The following is a 17,834-nucleotide window of genomic DNA, read 5'->3' as shown; positions in this document are numbered from 1 at the left end:
GTATTTGCCCCTGCAAATCTCCAATGGTGACGGCAGTGTTAAAATGTATACCCCACTGGGCCTTTGTAAAAGGGATTACACAATCGTGGGCCCTGCTTTAAAATCTTGCCTGCAGGAGTGCCCATTTCTCACTGTTGACTTTTGTTGTGAAGTTGAGAGCACAATTCTGCCTTCCAGAATTCACTGCTAAGCCTGCCAACCCCTCTCTTAAAAGCATGAACTCATTCCCAATTTTACAGACATAACAGAGGCGTTGTTGTTGTGGAGTTTGCAGATGAAGTAAAGTTGATTAGACGAGTCATTTCCATGAACTACTCTGCAGCATTCTTTCTGACAGCACCTTTGTGTAGTTGGCTCCTGTGTGTGCCCATTAAGTCAAGGTGTTCTCACTGCTTATTATCCGGGGGTTTGTTTTTTTTAACCTTAAAAAAGATCCATCAAGCATCCCTCCTACTGTTGCCTGAATAACAGGATTCATTACTGAAAGCTTCGCTGTCACGTCAGTACACAATGACTTTTAAAAATTGGCTCTGGGAGAGATTGTGCCACTAAGCCTTGAACGGCACTCGTTTATTTGAGTCTGTGTGTCAATTAAATTGTCAGGCTCAATCACTTGATTCCAAGCTGGCTTTCCCCAGAGGGTCATGAGGGTCACAACTAACAACTCCACTGCAAGAGTGACGGATATTTATTCTATAATCTTGCGTTATCTTGAACTATGAAATATATGGAATATGGAATAACCACACTTGAGTGGGAAGTGTGTATTTCAAAAAGGAATAATATATATTATTAAATAAATACATAATTATAATAAAGCAACAACTAAGAGCTACTCCAAAGCAGATTTATTTTTAATAGTAGTGTCATCAAAATAGAGGTGTGGGGTCTTCTATCACTCATATTCTGTATTGTTGCTTTGGCTTAGACAGATTAGTCATGAAATACATATATTCATTTATTGCATTCTGTTGGAAATTCTTATCAACCAGACAGAGATTGTGATTCTAAAATCTGATTTTAATTTAATTGGAAACAGTGTGTTAATCCTATATTTTAAAGCATGCATCCATGTTTGCCATTCAAGCAAATATAATGAATTAGATCTAGAAGACTATTTCATTTTTACTTCCATTATACTTGAAACCAGTGTAATTACATGTTTAGAAAATGGAAACTACAATGAATGCTTATGTGTTGAATTACAAAAGGTATTTTTTCTGTAACTGGTCACATTTCTGATCTTGACTCAAATCCAGATATTTTATATAACAGTAATTTCCAAAGTAGCAGAAGTCTGTTTTGGCCATTTTAATCTAGAAGTGACATTGAAGTCAAGGTTGTGGGCTGCAGATACACATTGCACTTTGTAGATCATAAGGGAGCACCAAGGCAACGTATGATTTGTGCTCAGATGAAAGCTACAGCTATTATTATTATTATTATTATTATTTATTTATTGGCAGACGCCCTTATCCAGGGCGACTTACAACATAAGTGCAAACAAAGTGCAAAAATACAGTGAAGTACAAGGCATCAATCATTACAAATTCAATTTAGCTAAAACAGCAATTCAAAATAATACATTTTACAAATTCCAATTTACAATTTACACAAGTACAGTAAGTGACTTCCTACATCTTGGACAGTGAAAGCTAAGTGCTGTCAAGATGTAAGGTCACAGTCAAGGGCTACGGGAAAGGGAGCAAGGAGGAAAACAATCAAGAACGCAAGAAGCATAATAAGAACTGTGAAGTGCTATCTAGCAGGGATAGAGGACTAATGATGCGTCTTGAGTAAGCGCCGGAATGAGGTCAAGGAATCTGCAGTTTTGACTTCAGTGGGCAGGTCGTTCCACCATTTAGGGGCCAGGGATGAGAAGGAGCGGCTCTGGAGGAAGGAGAGTGGAGACGAGGCAGAGTTAGTCTTCTGGCACTGGAGGAACACAGTGGTCTGGAGGGTAATCAGGATGTGTAGTATATTTGTGTTTTATAATTTATGTTTTACAAACTAACATGAATACCTCTTGTCTAATAGGAAACAGCAGGATTGCTGCAAATACTAACACAGACATTATTTGAGCAGAGTTCAATTTTCTTGCCAGTATACTAGCCAAGGTTTCACTTATCCTGTGTGCTGTTTATGAAATGTTTATGATAAATATGCAAGCACTTCCACGATCCCTTTACAAATATACTACACATCCTGATTACTTGGGTTTCATTCCTGAACCAATGACTATTATTTATTACAATAAAAAAAATGAGGTGTTTGCATACACCTACATTAGACCCATTCCTTTATTATGCCGCTGGCAGCGGCAGTTTTTTCTGTCTTTACCCCCCTAAATGCAACAGGTCCCAACAGAGACTCATATAAGCCACTTAGAAAGGTGGGTTGTTGACTGAAGAGTCGGGTTCAAGAAGAGGATATGCCATCCTGACACCACCTGTTTAATTATTTATCATGTCACCCTTTTTCCGTCTTCATTTCTTCTTAATTGTAGCTCCTGGCGACACATTATTTGGAAAGAGGATACCCTTGTGTTTTAACAACCTCTTACGAAGTGATTAACATCAGACCCCAGAGTCGGGTGTCAGAATGACGCAACAGTTTCTCCCTATAGCAGGCCAGCCTCCACCGGCGATAAAGTTAGCCCTCAAAAAGTGACAAAGTGTGTTGTTGGTGCCCCTCTGACGCAAGCAAATCATTTTATTATAGTGTCTGGTGTCACAGGCAAGCGTAGCAACGCAAATGCTGCCTATAAATATAGCTGTGAGTTGCACAGAGCATGCTATTTAAAACTAAAGTGGGGCAAACTAGTCAGATAGGAGTGTTTCCCTTTTACCATGGAGTCTTCACACTCAACATAAATTAATTAATTAATACATAACATTACATCTATATTTTTAATCAAACTAGCATTTAAAAGGAACAGGAAATAATACATTTTAGTTTACATTTTCATTATATTTCCGTTCTCTTTCCCAAATCATTGATATTAATCTATTTGTAAAGCATTGAAAAGAGAGGTAAAAACAATATTATTACAATTATTTTCCACCAATTCTGTATTTTCCTTGCCTGGCCTAACTGTTACTGATCATTCAATTTATACAGCAATTTGTTTTATTTTGCATAACCTTTTGCAGAACACTGGTTTATTTTATTTTAATTTTCTCAAAAACTAAATAGTTTACTTTGAATATATATGTCATGTTTGTATATATAAAATGTGTCCACTAGCTTCGAACTATAGCTTCCCTTTCCATGTTATACCTGCAAAGTTTATTATTTCATCTTCCCACCTTTTTGTATTTGTTTCAAATACAAGAATTGTAAGTAAAAATACTTAAAATGTAGAATCTGGACTACCTGGTATGTGAAACAAAATTGTTTCCATTGCATTTTGTGTTAAAGGTTTGTTCAAATAAACTTTGATATTCAGTACTTGTTGATTAAATCCCCCCAAATATCTAATGTAGGTTCTTTATGTAAATCCTGCATGAAAAAGTAACTTCTGCTGTTAAAACAAACAGTGTATATACTCTATACATAACAGGTTAGTGATGGAAATGCTGTTATTATATAAAATGTCATTCCTGGAGAAAAAATTTAAAGTTTATTTGCTTTATTATTTTTAAGACATCTTTTAAATCACCATTCACTACCAACAGGTTACAGGACAGTTAAAATACTGAATCAACATAATTTTAAGAACAACTATATTATAAATATATAATACTATTAACAAAATTGGAAATAATGATGCTGTCAAATGAGATTAACTCAAGGAACAACAGGTTGTGACTAGGCTGTGGTAAACTGCCAATGATTCCTACGATTCTAATCATATTTGCACTGAGTTTAACACAGAGTCAAAATCACATTGAATACATGTTGATGTAAAGTAAAACCATCTTCATTGCAGTAAAAAAATGTCTGTTCCTTCATTGTAACCAACCCAATTTGAAATTCAAATCTATTCCATTTCAGTATTGTTCATTATATCTCACTGGATTTTATGTTGGACTAATTCTATTTCAACCATACAAGATGTTGCATAAATGGTGTTTCAAATACGTCATTTTTTCTAACTACTGTTCAAATTATTTCTGGTAATTAATCATGTCATATATATGATTATGCATTACAAGACAATTCGTAAGTACCACATTTCAATTACTTAACAAATAGCTATGTCACAAATTAATCAAAACAGGCTGTCAGAGTTCTTCACATATGTCACCACAAATGGTCCATTCTTCTATTTTTTGGCTTTCTGTATTCACTTCTCATTCCGTCAACTGGATCCCAATTGATGGAGCCTTCATTAATGGGAAACTTTTTTACAGCTACTAACAATTTGTCTTACTTCTGATACATTCTAATGCATTTAGGCTGGCTAACCTCCAAACTACCCAGATGTGGTCAGTCTCATAATTGGAAAAAAGGCAGTCTTTCCGAAGAAATTTCATCACTTTTTCTGTGAACTGCGTAAGACATTATAGGGGGCAAAAACACAGCTGCTTGGATGAGCAACAGCAATCCACGACACATTTGGCTATCCATTTGTTTCTCGCAATAGAGTTCAGCAAATGCCTGAACATCTGGGAATAGTATGCATCTCCTAACCAAAATGGGGCTTCAAAGAGAGCAGTTCCCTTAGTTTAACCTCTTCCCCCAGTGTTTTTGCCATTTGAAATGTTCTTCCATCTTTAGTATTTCTGCATTTCTTTACGCAAAACTACTTCTTTGGCTCGCCATTAAGGCCGTCTGGCTCTCCCGTCTTTTGGCTTTCTTTCTTTCTTGTCTTACTTTCCAACACAAAGCGCTTGACCCGAGCAACAGCAGTCCAGTGGATAAAAGCACTAGCCCAAGGACGGAGATGATAGATCCATGGGAATTGAAACTGTAGGCAACGGCAGTGACCACTATCCCGGCGATGAGAATGACCACCCCAAAGGGCACCGTGCAGCGGTAGCAAGATAGCTCTGCTCCGCCTGTTGCTGCGGTCAGTTGGACCTCGTTGACCAGGGGAACAGCAGTCACCACACAGTCATTGTTATTGGTCTTTTCCATCAGTACTCTTTCGGGGGCTTTGGGGACTTTCATTGTGTCTTTACTGGATTCTTCTGGCATTGCAAGTAGGGGCACCAAATATTATGCTTACTGAACCAACGGGTCCTTACTCCCAGTCTTCAAGGCCTGTGTTTTCAGTGTGTCCAGAGCTGTGCGGAAAAGATACGTGAATGTTTTAATGTGTGTTTGAAACAAGCTAATCACATCCCATGTACAGTTTAGATACAAACTAAAATACAAAGAGTCCATTATGACATTTGTATTTTCTTGTTGGCCAATGCATGTGTGACCCTCTGGTCTTAAAAAATGGGGTAGTCTACTTTTGAAAACAAGGGAAAGTTTGTCTCTAACAATTATCAGATGATTGACAGTAAATGCAGCCACCATAGACTAACATTCATTCAATAATGCAACACACCGAGCTTTCCCATTCCCTAGAGTGAGACATTACAATTCAAATAGCTACAATAGAAACACTAACAAAGAAATAAGCAATTTCACTCAATCTGATCTGACAGTTAAACATACCTCTTAAATCAAAGCATGTCTTTACATTTACGACGGAGTACAGAAGTAGAAATTTTGAAAAGATAGTAACGGATGAAGTGATACTGTATTGCACTCAGCGACAGATAAAAATAATATTGAAACGTCAGTTAACAGTTCTGAAATTGCAATATCTTGTAATTATATGATACCATATTATATCATATTTTAATTCGGGAATAAAGAGAGCTAAGCTGATAATTATAAGAGCATACTAACAGTTCCCCATGCGTACAAAATACCTAAATTAATGTAATCATATTTTGAAATAATAATACAGCGCGGTTTTGAATCTATTGTGCAAAACCATCATTGTATCGATTACTAAATAAGCTATTTTGCGTCAGTTTTCACACGCAAACACACATATATATGTTAAGAATTTCAATTAACAAAATGGTAATATGCATTTCATTCATGTTTAAATTATATTTTGCCTTACATTCAAATTACTATTTTGTGTTCATGTATAACAATAGGATGTATGTAACATGCAGTTTCGGTGCTTAGTGGTAACAGGACACTTTGCATGTCTATAAATGTATCGCACAGGCAGCAAAACCCATAGAGTAAAATTCACCATGCTGTACTTCTACACACACAAACCGACAGCAACCTACCTTGCGCCTTTGCTCTCCATTCCACTACTGTAGTTTTGAATTGAAGAAAGTCGAGCCCATGTTCTGCACCCGAAAGCGAGAGAGAGAGAGAGAGAGATCCAAAAGTATGTTACAAAAAGGTGCGACTATATCTCCAAAACCAGCTTCCTTCTGAGAAAGAAGACCAGATGCTCGCAGTGTTGACTTTTCTTGTTCTTTGTTGCGATTCAAGCACTGCTAAAGCACTTCAGTGGACCTATATTGCAATGGTTTCGTGCCTTGGCTCTGTGTCCGTCCTGGGCTGCTCTCAGTAATGTTGCTCAGCCGGCGTTTGCTGTGGGAATTGGACTCTCATTCATCGGATGTCCCCTATCAGCTCCCCCGTGTGTAAGAAAGAGTCTGTTTGAATGCCATCATCTTAGGGAAGAAAGGACGTCTGAAATGTGTCAATGGCTCAAGAGGGGAGTTTCTTAGTAGCGAACACCACACTTTTTCCCCCCCCATTTTACTTGGCTGAAAAGAAAAGTTTTAACCCTCACAACGCTGAAGCCTCTAGAGAGGAAAAAACACGTTTGTTTTCGTGTAGAACAAATATTTATACACAAACACACATACATACATTTTACCTAGTTTTAATTTAATGCATATGTTTGGGGGTTATTTAAAAAAAAATATATATTATTTTATAGCAAAATGACCCCCGAAAAATACACTTTGTCTTTTAGTACACATATATTTTAATCACAAAGCCATTGCTGTGATTTGTGACAAGGATAATATGTGTTCAAAGACTTATTTCTTAATTAATTTGTAGCTAGAATAGTCAATAGCAGTTGCAGATGGAAGTGTTTGGGCTGAGGTTATAGATGTGAAAGAGCTAACTCCTCGCCTCTGAATGCAAATAGAGGATTATTACAAAGTCCACTCCAGGGATTTCACACTGCTCCTCTATATATCTGTTGTACAACAAACTCAGAGCTGGATGTGGCATTAAAACAGTGATGCCACCATGGCATATGCCCAGTAACTATATTCTTGTTTTTTATTTAATGTATCACAATGCAATCCACTTTTTCTTTTAACTCCCTATTTCAAAGTAAGATTTTCTAACACGTAGTCATTTGATATGGGGTGTTGTCTTGACCTTTTTCCTTCCTGAACTAGATCCCTTCCCAATAGACAGAGACAGAGGATTTCCATACAGGGATGGGAAAACAGTGGCTCCTCCAATACTCTCCTTTGTAGGATTTTACCCCGTAGTCTTAAATTATTATGAATAAGGTTGCATAAGTGTGTTTATCTGTTCCAGGCAAATTGTTAACAGCATGGACGATAACCTTTCCTGGATGAGAGTAGATTGTAAGAGCCCTTCTCTCCCTTTCGGTCCCTGTTGTACGACTATCTGAAAGCATTATTAATGTGCATGTGTGATCTGAATTGTATTTTCATTATTCCTTGGAAAGCTTAGGGGAGTGTGTTTAATAGACTGCAGGCCTCCACCAATCTAATCAGAGGAGAAATACAGTGTGCACCTCAGAAATATGGTCCAGCTTCAGTGAAAATCATTTATTACAATTTGAAGTGTACTGGATCGGGTTGCAGTTCTTTTGTGGAAAGCACTGGCATACACTCAGAAGAAATGTGTTTTGTACTTGTCTTATGCTGACCCCCATTAGAAATAATGATGCTCCAACTGTGAGAGAAAGTGTTGTTTATGAGAAGTGAAGGTGTAAGATGACTGGAGTGCATCTGTACAGCTGGATTACTTCCAGATAGGTTTGGCTTGCATCCAGTCAGAAAAGGAAAGAATATTAAACACACAAACACACACATACACACACACACAGACACACACACATAAACAGATTAAATGAATTAACTGTGAATTAAATTGATGAAAATATAAGGAATTACTTTTTTAAGATATAAAAAAGCATAATATTAACTTCAATTAAGTCTCTGTCTCTATCATAAGTGCAGGGGAACCCAATGCCTGTGTGGTTCCTTGTCTAACCTAAACTGTTTGTGAACCTCCTGTTAGTGAAATATTGAAGAAAATGTAGAGAATGAGAATGCAATAATATCTCTCTCTCGATATATATATTGAGAATAATTTTTCACAAAGACTAGGACTGGATTATTGTCAGATTGGTGAATTGTGCTTGTGAATTGTAAATTGTCAATCTGATCATAAAATTCTCATAAAACTTTAAGGGGGCTATATCAATTGATGTGTTACTGTCAGTAACACAACTATTGTATGCATCAGATATTGTACAAAAAATTAAGTGTGAAATGAAACTGATAGTCAAAGCCAGATAAAGTCAGCTTTGTACATGCCCATAGGGAGTGTGGGAGGTTGACCTCACGCTCTGTAAGTAATCTTGACAACTTCTCTACTCAGAGATAAAAACAAATTCTTAAGTCTAACTCAGAGAGGGATCATGTGAAAAATGTAGAAGTAGAAGTTAAAATACTTTTTATATGTCTAGTTTAAATATTATTTGCTTATGATGTATTCATGCGAAGAAACAAAAATATGTAGGCCTATGGTATATTCTATAGAGAAAAAGTTATGTGAAACACTGCCCATATTGTAAGGTATATATATTAAAAATCTGAACTGAAACTGAATGAATGTGAATATATTATATATAATTAATTACCACTACTATTACTAAAACTAATACTATTTAGTCATTTATGTTGGCTATTTTATGTATAATGTTCTTTAATATGCATGTAATTTGTAAAGCCGTCAAAAAACATTATAATACACCATTCAAGTGCAACCTGCTTAACCACATGATATAATAATTAGGGAATGTAATTTAATTTTGAAGTGGTGAAATATCGCACTGCAGAGGCGCGGAGAGCAGGTGTCTGGGCCGCCCGTGTCCCTGCTCATGTGATGGGGGCGCAGCGGCGTTTGAAAACATGGCGCTGCAGTTCGGAGAGGAGCAGTTTCAGGAGGGGCTGAAGGAGCTGGACGAGCCGGCCCTGGGAGCAGGGTGGGAGCTCTTCACAGAGACCATGGGCATCACAATCTACCGGCTCTACGACAAGGTACCTGCTGTCATTAAAACACACACCAGATAAACACTGGCCAACAGCGGGAAGCGCAGTGGGAGAGGCACAGTGATTTGACATAATTGAAATATATTACAGATATACAGACACCAGTGCATACAAAATGCAACTACAATATTTATGCATGTATTATTGTTAAACAGTTTAACCTACCGGGAATTATATTTTAATTAAACGGACGGTTTAGTTGTAAATTACAAGACTGTGTGTCCGGAGGTTTGCAGCTGAACTTCCTGTGTGGCTGCTGGATGGATCAGGTGGTGTTTGTTTTTTTCATTTTGAATGTGCATGTTCTGCAAAGGTTTTGGGATTTTAATTGACACCAAACACAGCTGGCACGATGGGCTGTGTGGAATACTGGTCGTGTTCTTGTAGCGCAGATTTCCGCAGTTCTGCACACATCTGCAGAATCCCTTCGATCCCATTGGTGGAGCAGCGCAGACCCTCGCAGAACTGCGGGAATATGAGCTACACGAATATGATCTAAGTGCAACTGTATATCTTAAAACCACAGCACCCCCCCTAAATACATACATAAATAAATAAATAAATAAATAAATAGGCTACATTGCTTCAGCCTTGCTTTAGCCTGACTAAGACTTGGACTAAATAAAAGCTTTGTCCTGATAGAGAATATCAAACTTTTACCTAATCTCTGTAAATTAATTTATTGTTAGATGGCACATTTTACTACTTAAAAAATAAATAAAATATAAAAGTACAGATTTGTAATTTGTAATTAGGTCAGAGATTTTATTTGGCTAAAGAAGCCTAAATTGAGCCATAAATTAATCTAATTTACCAAGACTCTCCAAGGAGTAGCATGAATGCAGTAATGTTTACAAAGAAGTGAATTTTCACCACAATACAAGACTACAGCAGTAGTCTTCAACAATGTAGTTGATATACAAAACAAAATACAAATACACATATGTATGCTATACACAAAAACATGAATAAGACCAAATTGCTATATAGGAAATACAATAATAATAGAGAATGGAATGCATATAATTGCATTGGCAGGGTTTGCAGTCAGGTTATTCTGGTTCTACAATTAATCCAAAGTCATTTAGGTTTTCAAACCTATTATTAAATGCACAATGACGAAAGAATAAATGTCTTTGTGTATGAACAAAACATGGTGTAAGTTAATAATAGAAGTGAATTAAACATTTATAACTAGGTATCACAAAGCAAATGGCAGCTTATAAGTATGACTTTGTATTATTTCTAGAATTGTGCTTTAGTCACATAAAAAAAAAAAAAAAATGTTTTGCATCACAGGCCTAAATGGAAAAATAAAATAAGTGTTCAAGTAGTTTGACTTGAAGTTGTTAATCAGAAAACCAAACATTACAAAAATTATCCTTAACATGTTGCATCTACATGTGTACTGTTCTTGCACTCATGATTGTCTGTTGGAAGATAAATATATTACTATTTCAGAATGTTAGATTTGTCAGGTTGTGTTTGCTAGCTGCCAGTCTGCTTTGAATCTTTTTGATCTTCATGTGTTTCCTTGGAGATTCTTGTCCATTCCTTGCATGTCCTTAATTAACAGTTCTTCATATTTTAACAGCAAACGGGACTGTATGAGTATAAAGTTTTCGGGGTCCTTCCCAACTGTACTCCAGAGCTATGTGCAAATGTGTACATGGATTTAGAGTATCGCAAAAAATGGGATGGTTATGTTAAAGGTCAGTATTTTCATGTTTTTTGTTTTGGTTTTTGAATCTACATATATACATTTAGCAATGCACTTATGCCCTTCATCACCCAAGATGTTTTTAATACAATTATAACCTTACTGGAAGACATCTCAGTGGAAACTGTTATTGTCAGAGGTGCAATTATTATTAATACAATAAAATCTGTGATATTCTTTGAAATATGAATTTGAGTCCAAGCGTTAATCGTGTGTGGGGGGTGTGTTTCAGGAGGGAGACGTCTGCTTTAAATTGTTCCAGTGATTAAATTCTTCTGTTTTGTTTCATATTAGCCTTTTATATCAATGTCTCATTTACATATTAACCTCAGGCCAGCTCAGGGAGGTGACCTCTACACAAGGAAGACTTCCAGGCCTGGGGCTTCAGCTCTACCGAATGTTAGACAAGCAAATGAAAAACAATTAGTCTGCTGTTGTTTTGTACATGACTGATTAAACATTCATTACATGTGCTTAGTGCTCTCTCTAAAATTATTATTCCTTTTTTAGCAGGAAAAGTTCTCTTGGCAGCCTACACTTATAATGCATTTGGTGGTTTTATCTTTTGCTGACAAATTGCTGAATATCTGTAGAAAGTAGTAAAGGTCCTTTTAAAGCGTAAAGCAAGCTTGTTTTTGTTTTCAGAATTATTACTGTTCGAAGCCATTTAAATCCATTGAAAACCGTGAGAAACCTATGTTTTATTCAGTTTTCTATTTATCACACATTTGTGTTGATTCCTGTTCTACACATTTCTGTGTACCATTTTATTACTTGCAATACATTTTCTTTTGATTTGTTCATTCTTCCATTGCCAGCCGTCTTCAAAACATCTACCAGGTAACCAAAGCTGGTACACTTCAAACACTTCAATTAGCATTAGGTTTTGTCATTGTTTGGTAACTGTTTGCTTTAGAATAGTGTGTGTCTGACGTAGTCTATTGAGTTCTCATCCTTAATTCATCCGTACTCTCTCCGACTGAAAGTGTACGTGCCTAGAGTTACTGTGCAAGCAGGGAAGGGATATATTTTTCCCATTCCCTGTCCTCTGGTCAATCACAGTAGCTTTGTTTAGAGTGAAATGTATGGTAGTTTTGGCAAAGCAGAATCAAGAAGCCTTCAGTCTATTTTTCCTTTTGAATCGGGGAATCTTTAAAACATTTTGAATGGTTACGCCCTCTTATTGCTTATTCCATTTGCATCTCCTTTAGTAATTTGACGAGATCTCTTAATCAGCCAAATTTGCTTGAGATTGTTGCCATAGCTGTAGTGGTGTAGTTATTGTTTTCAATAACCAAACATGAGATGAATTTCCTGTGAAAAAGTGGTCGGGAGATTGAAGGGAGGGTAAGTGTTTTATTGGGAACATATCCTTGGCTTCAGCTGCGAATGAGGTAATCTAAAACGTCACTGTTATCCGTCAGATTACTGGGATTGAGTCAGGTTTTTTTTAACTTTATTTCAAAGTTATTTTCCATAAAGAATTAGCATTGCCAGGGGAGTGACCTGGGAATTTTTGGATCTGTGTGTTTTATGCAGTGGAACATCTTCACAATGACTAATGTAAAACGCAAAGACAGTTGCGAGTTTCACTGCCCCTCGGGGTGGTATATATTCAGCAGACGTGTAAATGCTAGTGTTTCTTGCCCCTGTTCCCACTGCATAATCGTCACCAGAGATTAGATAGGAAGACATCAGGAAATGATCACACACATGCCTAGAATGATGTAATGCAGGACCCCAAGCGGTGTGCATCTTTGCAGTGATCCTGACACAGGAAAGCAAATGTAATGGTTCAATGGCGTTGTAATTTTCAGAACAACCTGGGGTTTGAGAATCTGAAATTGATTATGTGTGAAACATTTGCAATATCGGATAGAAGAATTGCCCCAACACTTCTCCGTTGTGCTAGAGGTAAATAGGGCCTCACTGAAGTAGGTGTGCCATGTGTTGCCTGTACAAATTCTAGGAAAACTTTTGCTTGGTTGCATTTAGGCTGACTCAGCGGGGCCTGAGCCATAGAAAGCAAAATCAAAAAAATGAAGCTGGAGAGCTAATTAAATAACTAAAAATAATAAGAAAATAGTAATGCCTCCCTCAATTTGTGCTGTATGTGTTTGATTGTATATGATGATTTTTTTTAAGTATTTAGAATTGTGTACTGATTAACACTGCTTGACATTTCTCTCGCTATTCTTCAGAGCTATACGAGAAAGACTATGATGGACAGACAGCGATTTACTGGGAAGTGAAATACCCTTTTCCTTTGTCAAACAGAGACGTATCCTTTTCCTATTATAGCTCAGTTCCTGTGCCAATAGACATTTCTACTGTGTCTCATTTTACTGTTGGCCATGTTCTCCACGTGAATAGAGTTGCTACAAATACAAATTAATTAAGCTATGCTTTATGAATGTTCCCAGTCCATACTGTTAGAATAAAATTAATAACATGATTACTTATTACTATTGAACAGGTACCAAGGCAGCATGTTTTATGTATATGATTATTGAGAGAGAGATTCGATTAAAAAATAAATAAAAAATTGTATGCGTATAGTTGTGTAATACGAGTCCTCCCCAGCTTCTTTAACTTATATCCAGTATGTATATGTGAGAGAGCGACGCGATCTGGACCTCAATGGCAGAAAAGTGTGGGTGATGTTGGCAAAGAGTGCTCCTGTGTCCCATTGCCCAGAGAAGAGGGGGGTGCTCAGAGTGAAAGACTACAGACAAACCCTCGCCATTGAGAGTGACGGTGGCAGTGGTACTAAAGGTGAACTCTATTGCAATGTACTATGCTTTTATTATATCCTTATTTCTCTCATGTCTTTTTAAAAGTTGTTAAAATATTCAGTCATTCTCCATCGTGTATAGATCAGTTATATTCATTCACATTTTTGGAAAGGCCAAAGACTCTGGTTGCTTTGAATAATTGGCTGAATTTAATTAAAGTAACACTAATTCCAGGACTTCAGGACTTTGAAGGCCTGGAAGGGCTGTTGTCTTCCATGATAGTGAATAAACTTGACTTACATTATTGATCATTCCAACTCAACCAAACTACCCATCACCTGAAGGCATCTCCTCACACTGGTTGTAAGGAATTGCATACATATCAGTTACCAATGTACTGGAACCCATTGGTGGAAACTGTCTGAACTTCACCCTGTGCAACACCAGGGGAAACAGAAGATGCCAAAACCAAAAACAAAAACAAAAACACTGTACTGTCTGTCTTTTATTGCTGGTTGTAATGTGTGTTTGTTTACTCCTGTTTTAGTTTTTATGAACTACTTTGATAACCCAGGCGGCATGATTCCAACATGGCTTATAAACTGGGCAGCCAAGGTGAGTTTGTACTCTTTACAGTGAGTCAGACATCCATCTTCTTTTGCAACTTTTCTTTGGTGATGATTCACGCTTATCTGGCCTTTATATGTTTATTCCCTGCCCTTAGACAATGAGGTGTAACACATTTTGGAATTAAATGCTTTTTTGGTAACCCCCTATGTGTGGGTGTGCAGTGAGTAGAGTAAAGATCACGCCTCTTAAAGAAGACATCACTGCATTCGTTAATGGCTCTGTAGCCAGGCTTTTCGCTCTGGCACAAGCTGCCGTAGTTGAAAAGTAAACAATCGGGGCCTTACACAGCTGTTCAGCTTCAACATCTGTGAAAATGTAATACAGCTAAGCCCTCCCAGACGGTATTTATATGTGTTTATTTGTTATACTGTGATGTCCTTAATGTGAAGTTCTATGGAAGGGTAAATCAAAAGCACTCTTTACACTTAACATCTGGGGCCCTCTGGAAAGGAAAAAAGGGGGCATCAAAGTCAAAGTATCATTGATGTTGGACAATGATTAAGCCACTTTTTATCGGCTCTCTGCTACAGCTGCAGAGTTTTAATTTCTGGTCCCTCACCATAGGTGCCTTGGAGTCTCAAATGAAGGCATTAATTGCCTGCAGATGTTTCACACATTGCTTCTTTGATGTTAGCTCCAGTCCACCCAGTTGGATTTTTTCCGCAGGTCCCATGCCTACTTCATTAAGTCAGCACAATATCCGCCTTAAGCAGGTGTCTCTATTTCGTCCACAGAGCGGTGTTCCTGCCTTCCTCACAGACCTGCAGAAAGCCTGTAACGGTTACACCGAATACTGCAACAGCAGGCGAAAATGATGTCTGAGGGTCAGAATGATGTGCGTTTTTTTGTGATTTTTCCTAGAATCTGCGATAATGTTCATAACACTGGGTAATGTGGGACTTTTCAGGTTTTATCGATTTATTTAATTTAAAGGGATATGTATATTTTGAAGTGTGATCTACATTTTTCAATGCTATATAACTACTTGCTATTTTATCATGCTGGATAAATCAATTAATGAGTATAAAGTGCCCCATGTCACCAATTTAAAGAAATTATATTGGTATTGTCTGGTTTACCTAGATTTCACCAGCAGTAACTAAAGTCCCATTTACACTAAAATGCCTGCAAAATGCACGCAATGTTTGCCTGCTTTTTTCCTGTTACACCCCAATTCACACTGGCTTTGAATGCTGGCAAATTGCAGAAAACAGAGAATACTGGCATTAGTGCTGAAGCTATGGGAACAAGATGATACAGAAGAATGTGGATTCGGTGACAGTGGAGACACGGACTGGTATTCCGGACGTGTTTGTAAAAGTTTGATAATTTCCCCGTTTTGCCAGTCTCCTTCTATTGTGGTTACTGGGTTATTGGTTCTAATCAGGGCGGCTGTTCGGTTAGGAATCACTACCAAGAACAAATAGTCAAGACAGAAAACAAACGATATGTCAATCTAGGTGCGTATTCACACTATGACTAGTTCCATCAGGTTGTATGGTTGTGTGTTTTTGCGGTGTGGTCTGCACCCCCAGCACTTACAGATAATTTGAAATTGTGAACCCAGTATGAGACTCGGCTCTCGGTTCATGGTCGTGTAATGAGAGACATTGTGTGGGGTTTTGACTGCAGCAAAGTTACATCAAATAAAATAAATGAGAAAAAACTTTGTGTGTATATCTATATTGAAATATGGGTGTGCAGATCTGCAATTGATAGCTCAAAACAACTTATTTTATTTTGGACCTGTTTTAAAGTTTGACATTACTCCCTTAAAATCAAATTAAATAACTTCAAACAAACTACCGTCAGTGTACACTGTAATGCAGTCCAACACGTATGCCTGTATATATTTTGCATGATTTATTGTTCTATAACTTCTGACATACGAGTGACGGTAGTTAGCATTATATACATCATCAACCTGTTGGTTCATCAATAACATTCAGAATTGCTGTGACTACATTATTTTCAACCTCCGCCATTTCTAACAACCTGGTCGGTTTTGGTCAAATGTTTTTGTGTTGTGGTCAAAACACGAAAAATGCGACCCTGTTCTGATTGGTTACGTAAATTCACGGACACACTGTGTCACTGTGTCATATGCAGGCATTCGTTTTCCTGCTCGATTCACACAGACCCATTGCCTGAAAATTGCTGGCATTTAGACTATGTTCCGAGGTGGAAAATTGCTGGTGTCGAAATGCAGGCATAAACCTATTCATACAGACCTTGCCGGCTACAAAATATCACCCAAAAGCCAGCATTTGTTTGTGTGAATGAGGCTTAACTTTAGCAAAGTTACTGGTGTCTTGAGAAGTTTGTCAAAAGTAGTTCCCTATAAACCATCAAGAAAGTCAAAACAAAGTTTCCTAACCTGATGCACTGCGCAATAAGGATTGTAATTGGCTGTCTAGTTCAGAAAAGAAAATATTGTTTTACGTAACATTGGGATCTATAATCTGTGGGTATAATGCATATTTTGATGCTTTTTTCCATTAGTTTGGTGTAGTCTAATTATCAAGGACAAGGTGTAACATGTTAAGCCTATTATGAAATTAGGTGGGAATTCATGCGTGGTGCATGTATTGATAAAAATGAAGCTTCTATGTGTTGCAGAATGAAAATCTTCAACTGACTTACAATAAAATATTTTGATATTGTGTGGCACTGAAACATTTTTTCACTCCTGAGCAACCATTGGTATTGGTCTTAGAAGCTGCCAGATTTAAACATTCATACAGTTTTAGTGGTTTTGTGTCATTAAAATGTAAACATTCTTGAAAATAAAGCAAACTGACAAGATCATAATTTTAAAATGGAAATTATTGGATTTGTTCCCAGTTTTGCAAGTCCGACCGCTTTAAAAGGCAGAAATATAATACAATGAAAAGCAATGAAGTGCTAATTATCATAAACCTTTCTCCTCTTTTACTTGAAGGTCAGTTTTATTTAGTTGTAAGTCAAATTGAAATCTCCATGGGGATGATTGCACATTACAGAAGTGGGTAGTGAATTAAAACAAATCTGAATAATTTGCAAGAAAACCCAACAGGAAGCCATAACGTTTGATGTTTGACATTTATGTAATTCAGTCCTGATAACACTATCCTTGAATGCAAAAGTAATTGGGAACTGCTGAGATTAAGCATTTCCTGTAATGCTCTGTTTTGTAATACTTTTTTTTTCTTATTTAAATATATACATACATACAGCTCTGGAAAAAATTAAGAGACCACATTGATTTCTGAACTTGGAGTCATCTCTTAATTTTTTCCAGAGCTGTATATTACTGCTTGAACATCAAAGAACAGACCAAGCAAAGTTAATTATATTGTAAACTTTCTGTCCACTGGCTGTGAAGGATACAAAGCAGCTGTCCCTTTGTGCTCTAGAGTTTATTTCAGTTGGGATCCAGGCCCATTTTCACTGACAATGGGGAAA

The 17,834-nt window shown here is 37.1% G+C and overlaps 2 protein-coding genes across 2 annotated transcripts; one reads left to right on the top strand and one right to left on the bottom strand.

Moving 5' to 3' along the window:
* Window positions 1-3,614: 3,614 nt before the first annotated feature.
* On the bottom strand, window positions 3,615-6,680 carry tmem100a (transmembrane protein 100a). The gene is made up of 2 exons (XM_066704652.1): window positions 6,249-6,680; window positions 3,615-5,231 (listed from the first exon to the last, which is right to left on the bottom strand). The coding sequence occupies exon 2, from the start codon at window positions 5,140-5,142 to the stop codon at window positions 4,738-4,740; it is 405 nt and encodes a 134-aa protein (XP_066560749.1). The 5' UTR covers window positions 5,143-5,231; window positions 6,249-6,680; the 3' UTR covers window positions 3,615-4,737.
* Window positions 6,681-9,112: 2,432 nt separating this feature from the next.
* pctp (phosphatidylcholine transfer protein) lies at window positions 9,113-17,195 on the top strand. The gene is made up of 6 exons (XM_066704651.1): window positions 9,113-9,293; window positions 10,900-11,017; window positions 13,227-13,306; window positions 13,629-13,800; window positions 14,308-14,375; window positions 15,125-17,195. The coding sequence occupies exons 1-6, from the start codon at window positions 9,165-9,167 to the stop codon at window positions 15,203-15,205; spliced, it is 648 nt and encodes a 215-aa protein (XP_066560748.1). The 5' UTR covers window positions 9,113-9,164; the 3' UTR covers window positions 15,206-17,195.
* The last annotated feature ends 639 nt before the right edge of the window (window positions 17,196-17,834 follow it).

This window comes from Amia ocellicauda, chromosome 5, assembly GCF_036373705.1.
Source record: "Amia ocellicauda isolate fAmiCal2 chromosome 5, fAmiCal2.hap1, whole genome shotgun sequence".
In the NCBI taxonomy this organism is placed as follows: Eukaryota; Metazoa; Chordata; class Actinopteri; order Amiiformes; family Amiidae; genus Amia; species Amia ocellicauda.
This window is presented reverse-complemented; position numbering and strand designations above follow the sequence as displayed.

Coding starts and splice junctions, on each gene's coding strand:
- tmem100a (XM_066704652.1), bottom strand. CDS start 5,142: ATGCCAGAAGAATCCAGTAAAGACACAATGAAAGTCCCCAAAGCCCCC.
- pctp (XM_066704651.1), top strand. CDS start 9,165: ATGGCGCTGCAGTTCGGAGAGGAGCAGTTTCAGGAGGGGCTGAAGGAG. Junction 9,294..10,899: donor TCTACCGGCTCTACGACAAG/GTACCTGCTGTC, acceptor ATATTTTAACAG/CAAACGGGACTGTATGAGTA. Junction 13,801..14,307: donor CGGTGGCAGTGGTACTAAAG/GTGAACTCTATT, acceptor CTCCTGTTTTAG/TTTTTATGAACTACTTTGAT.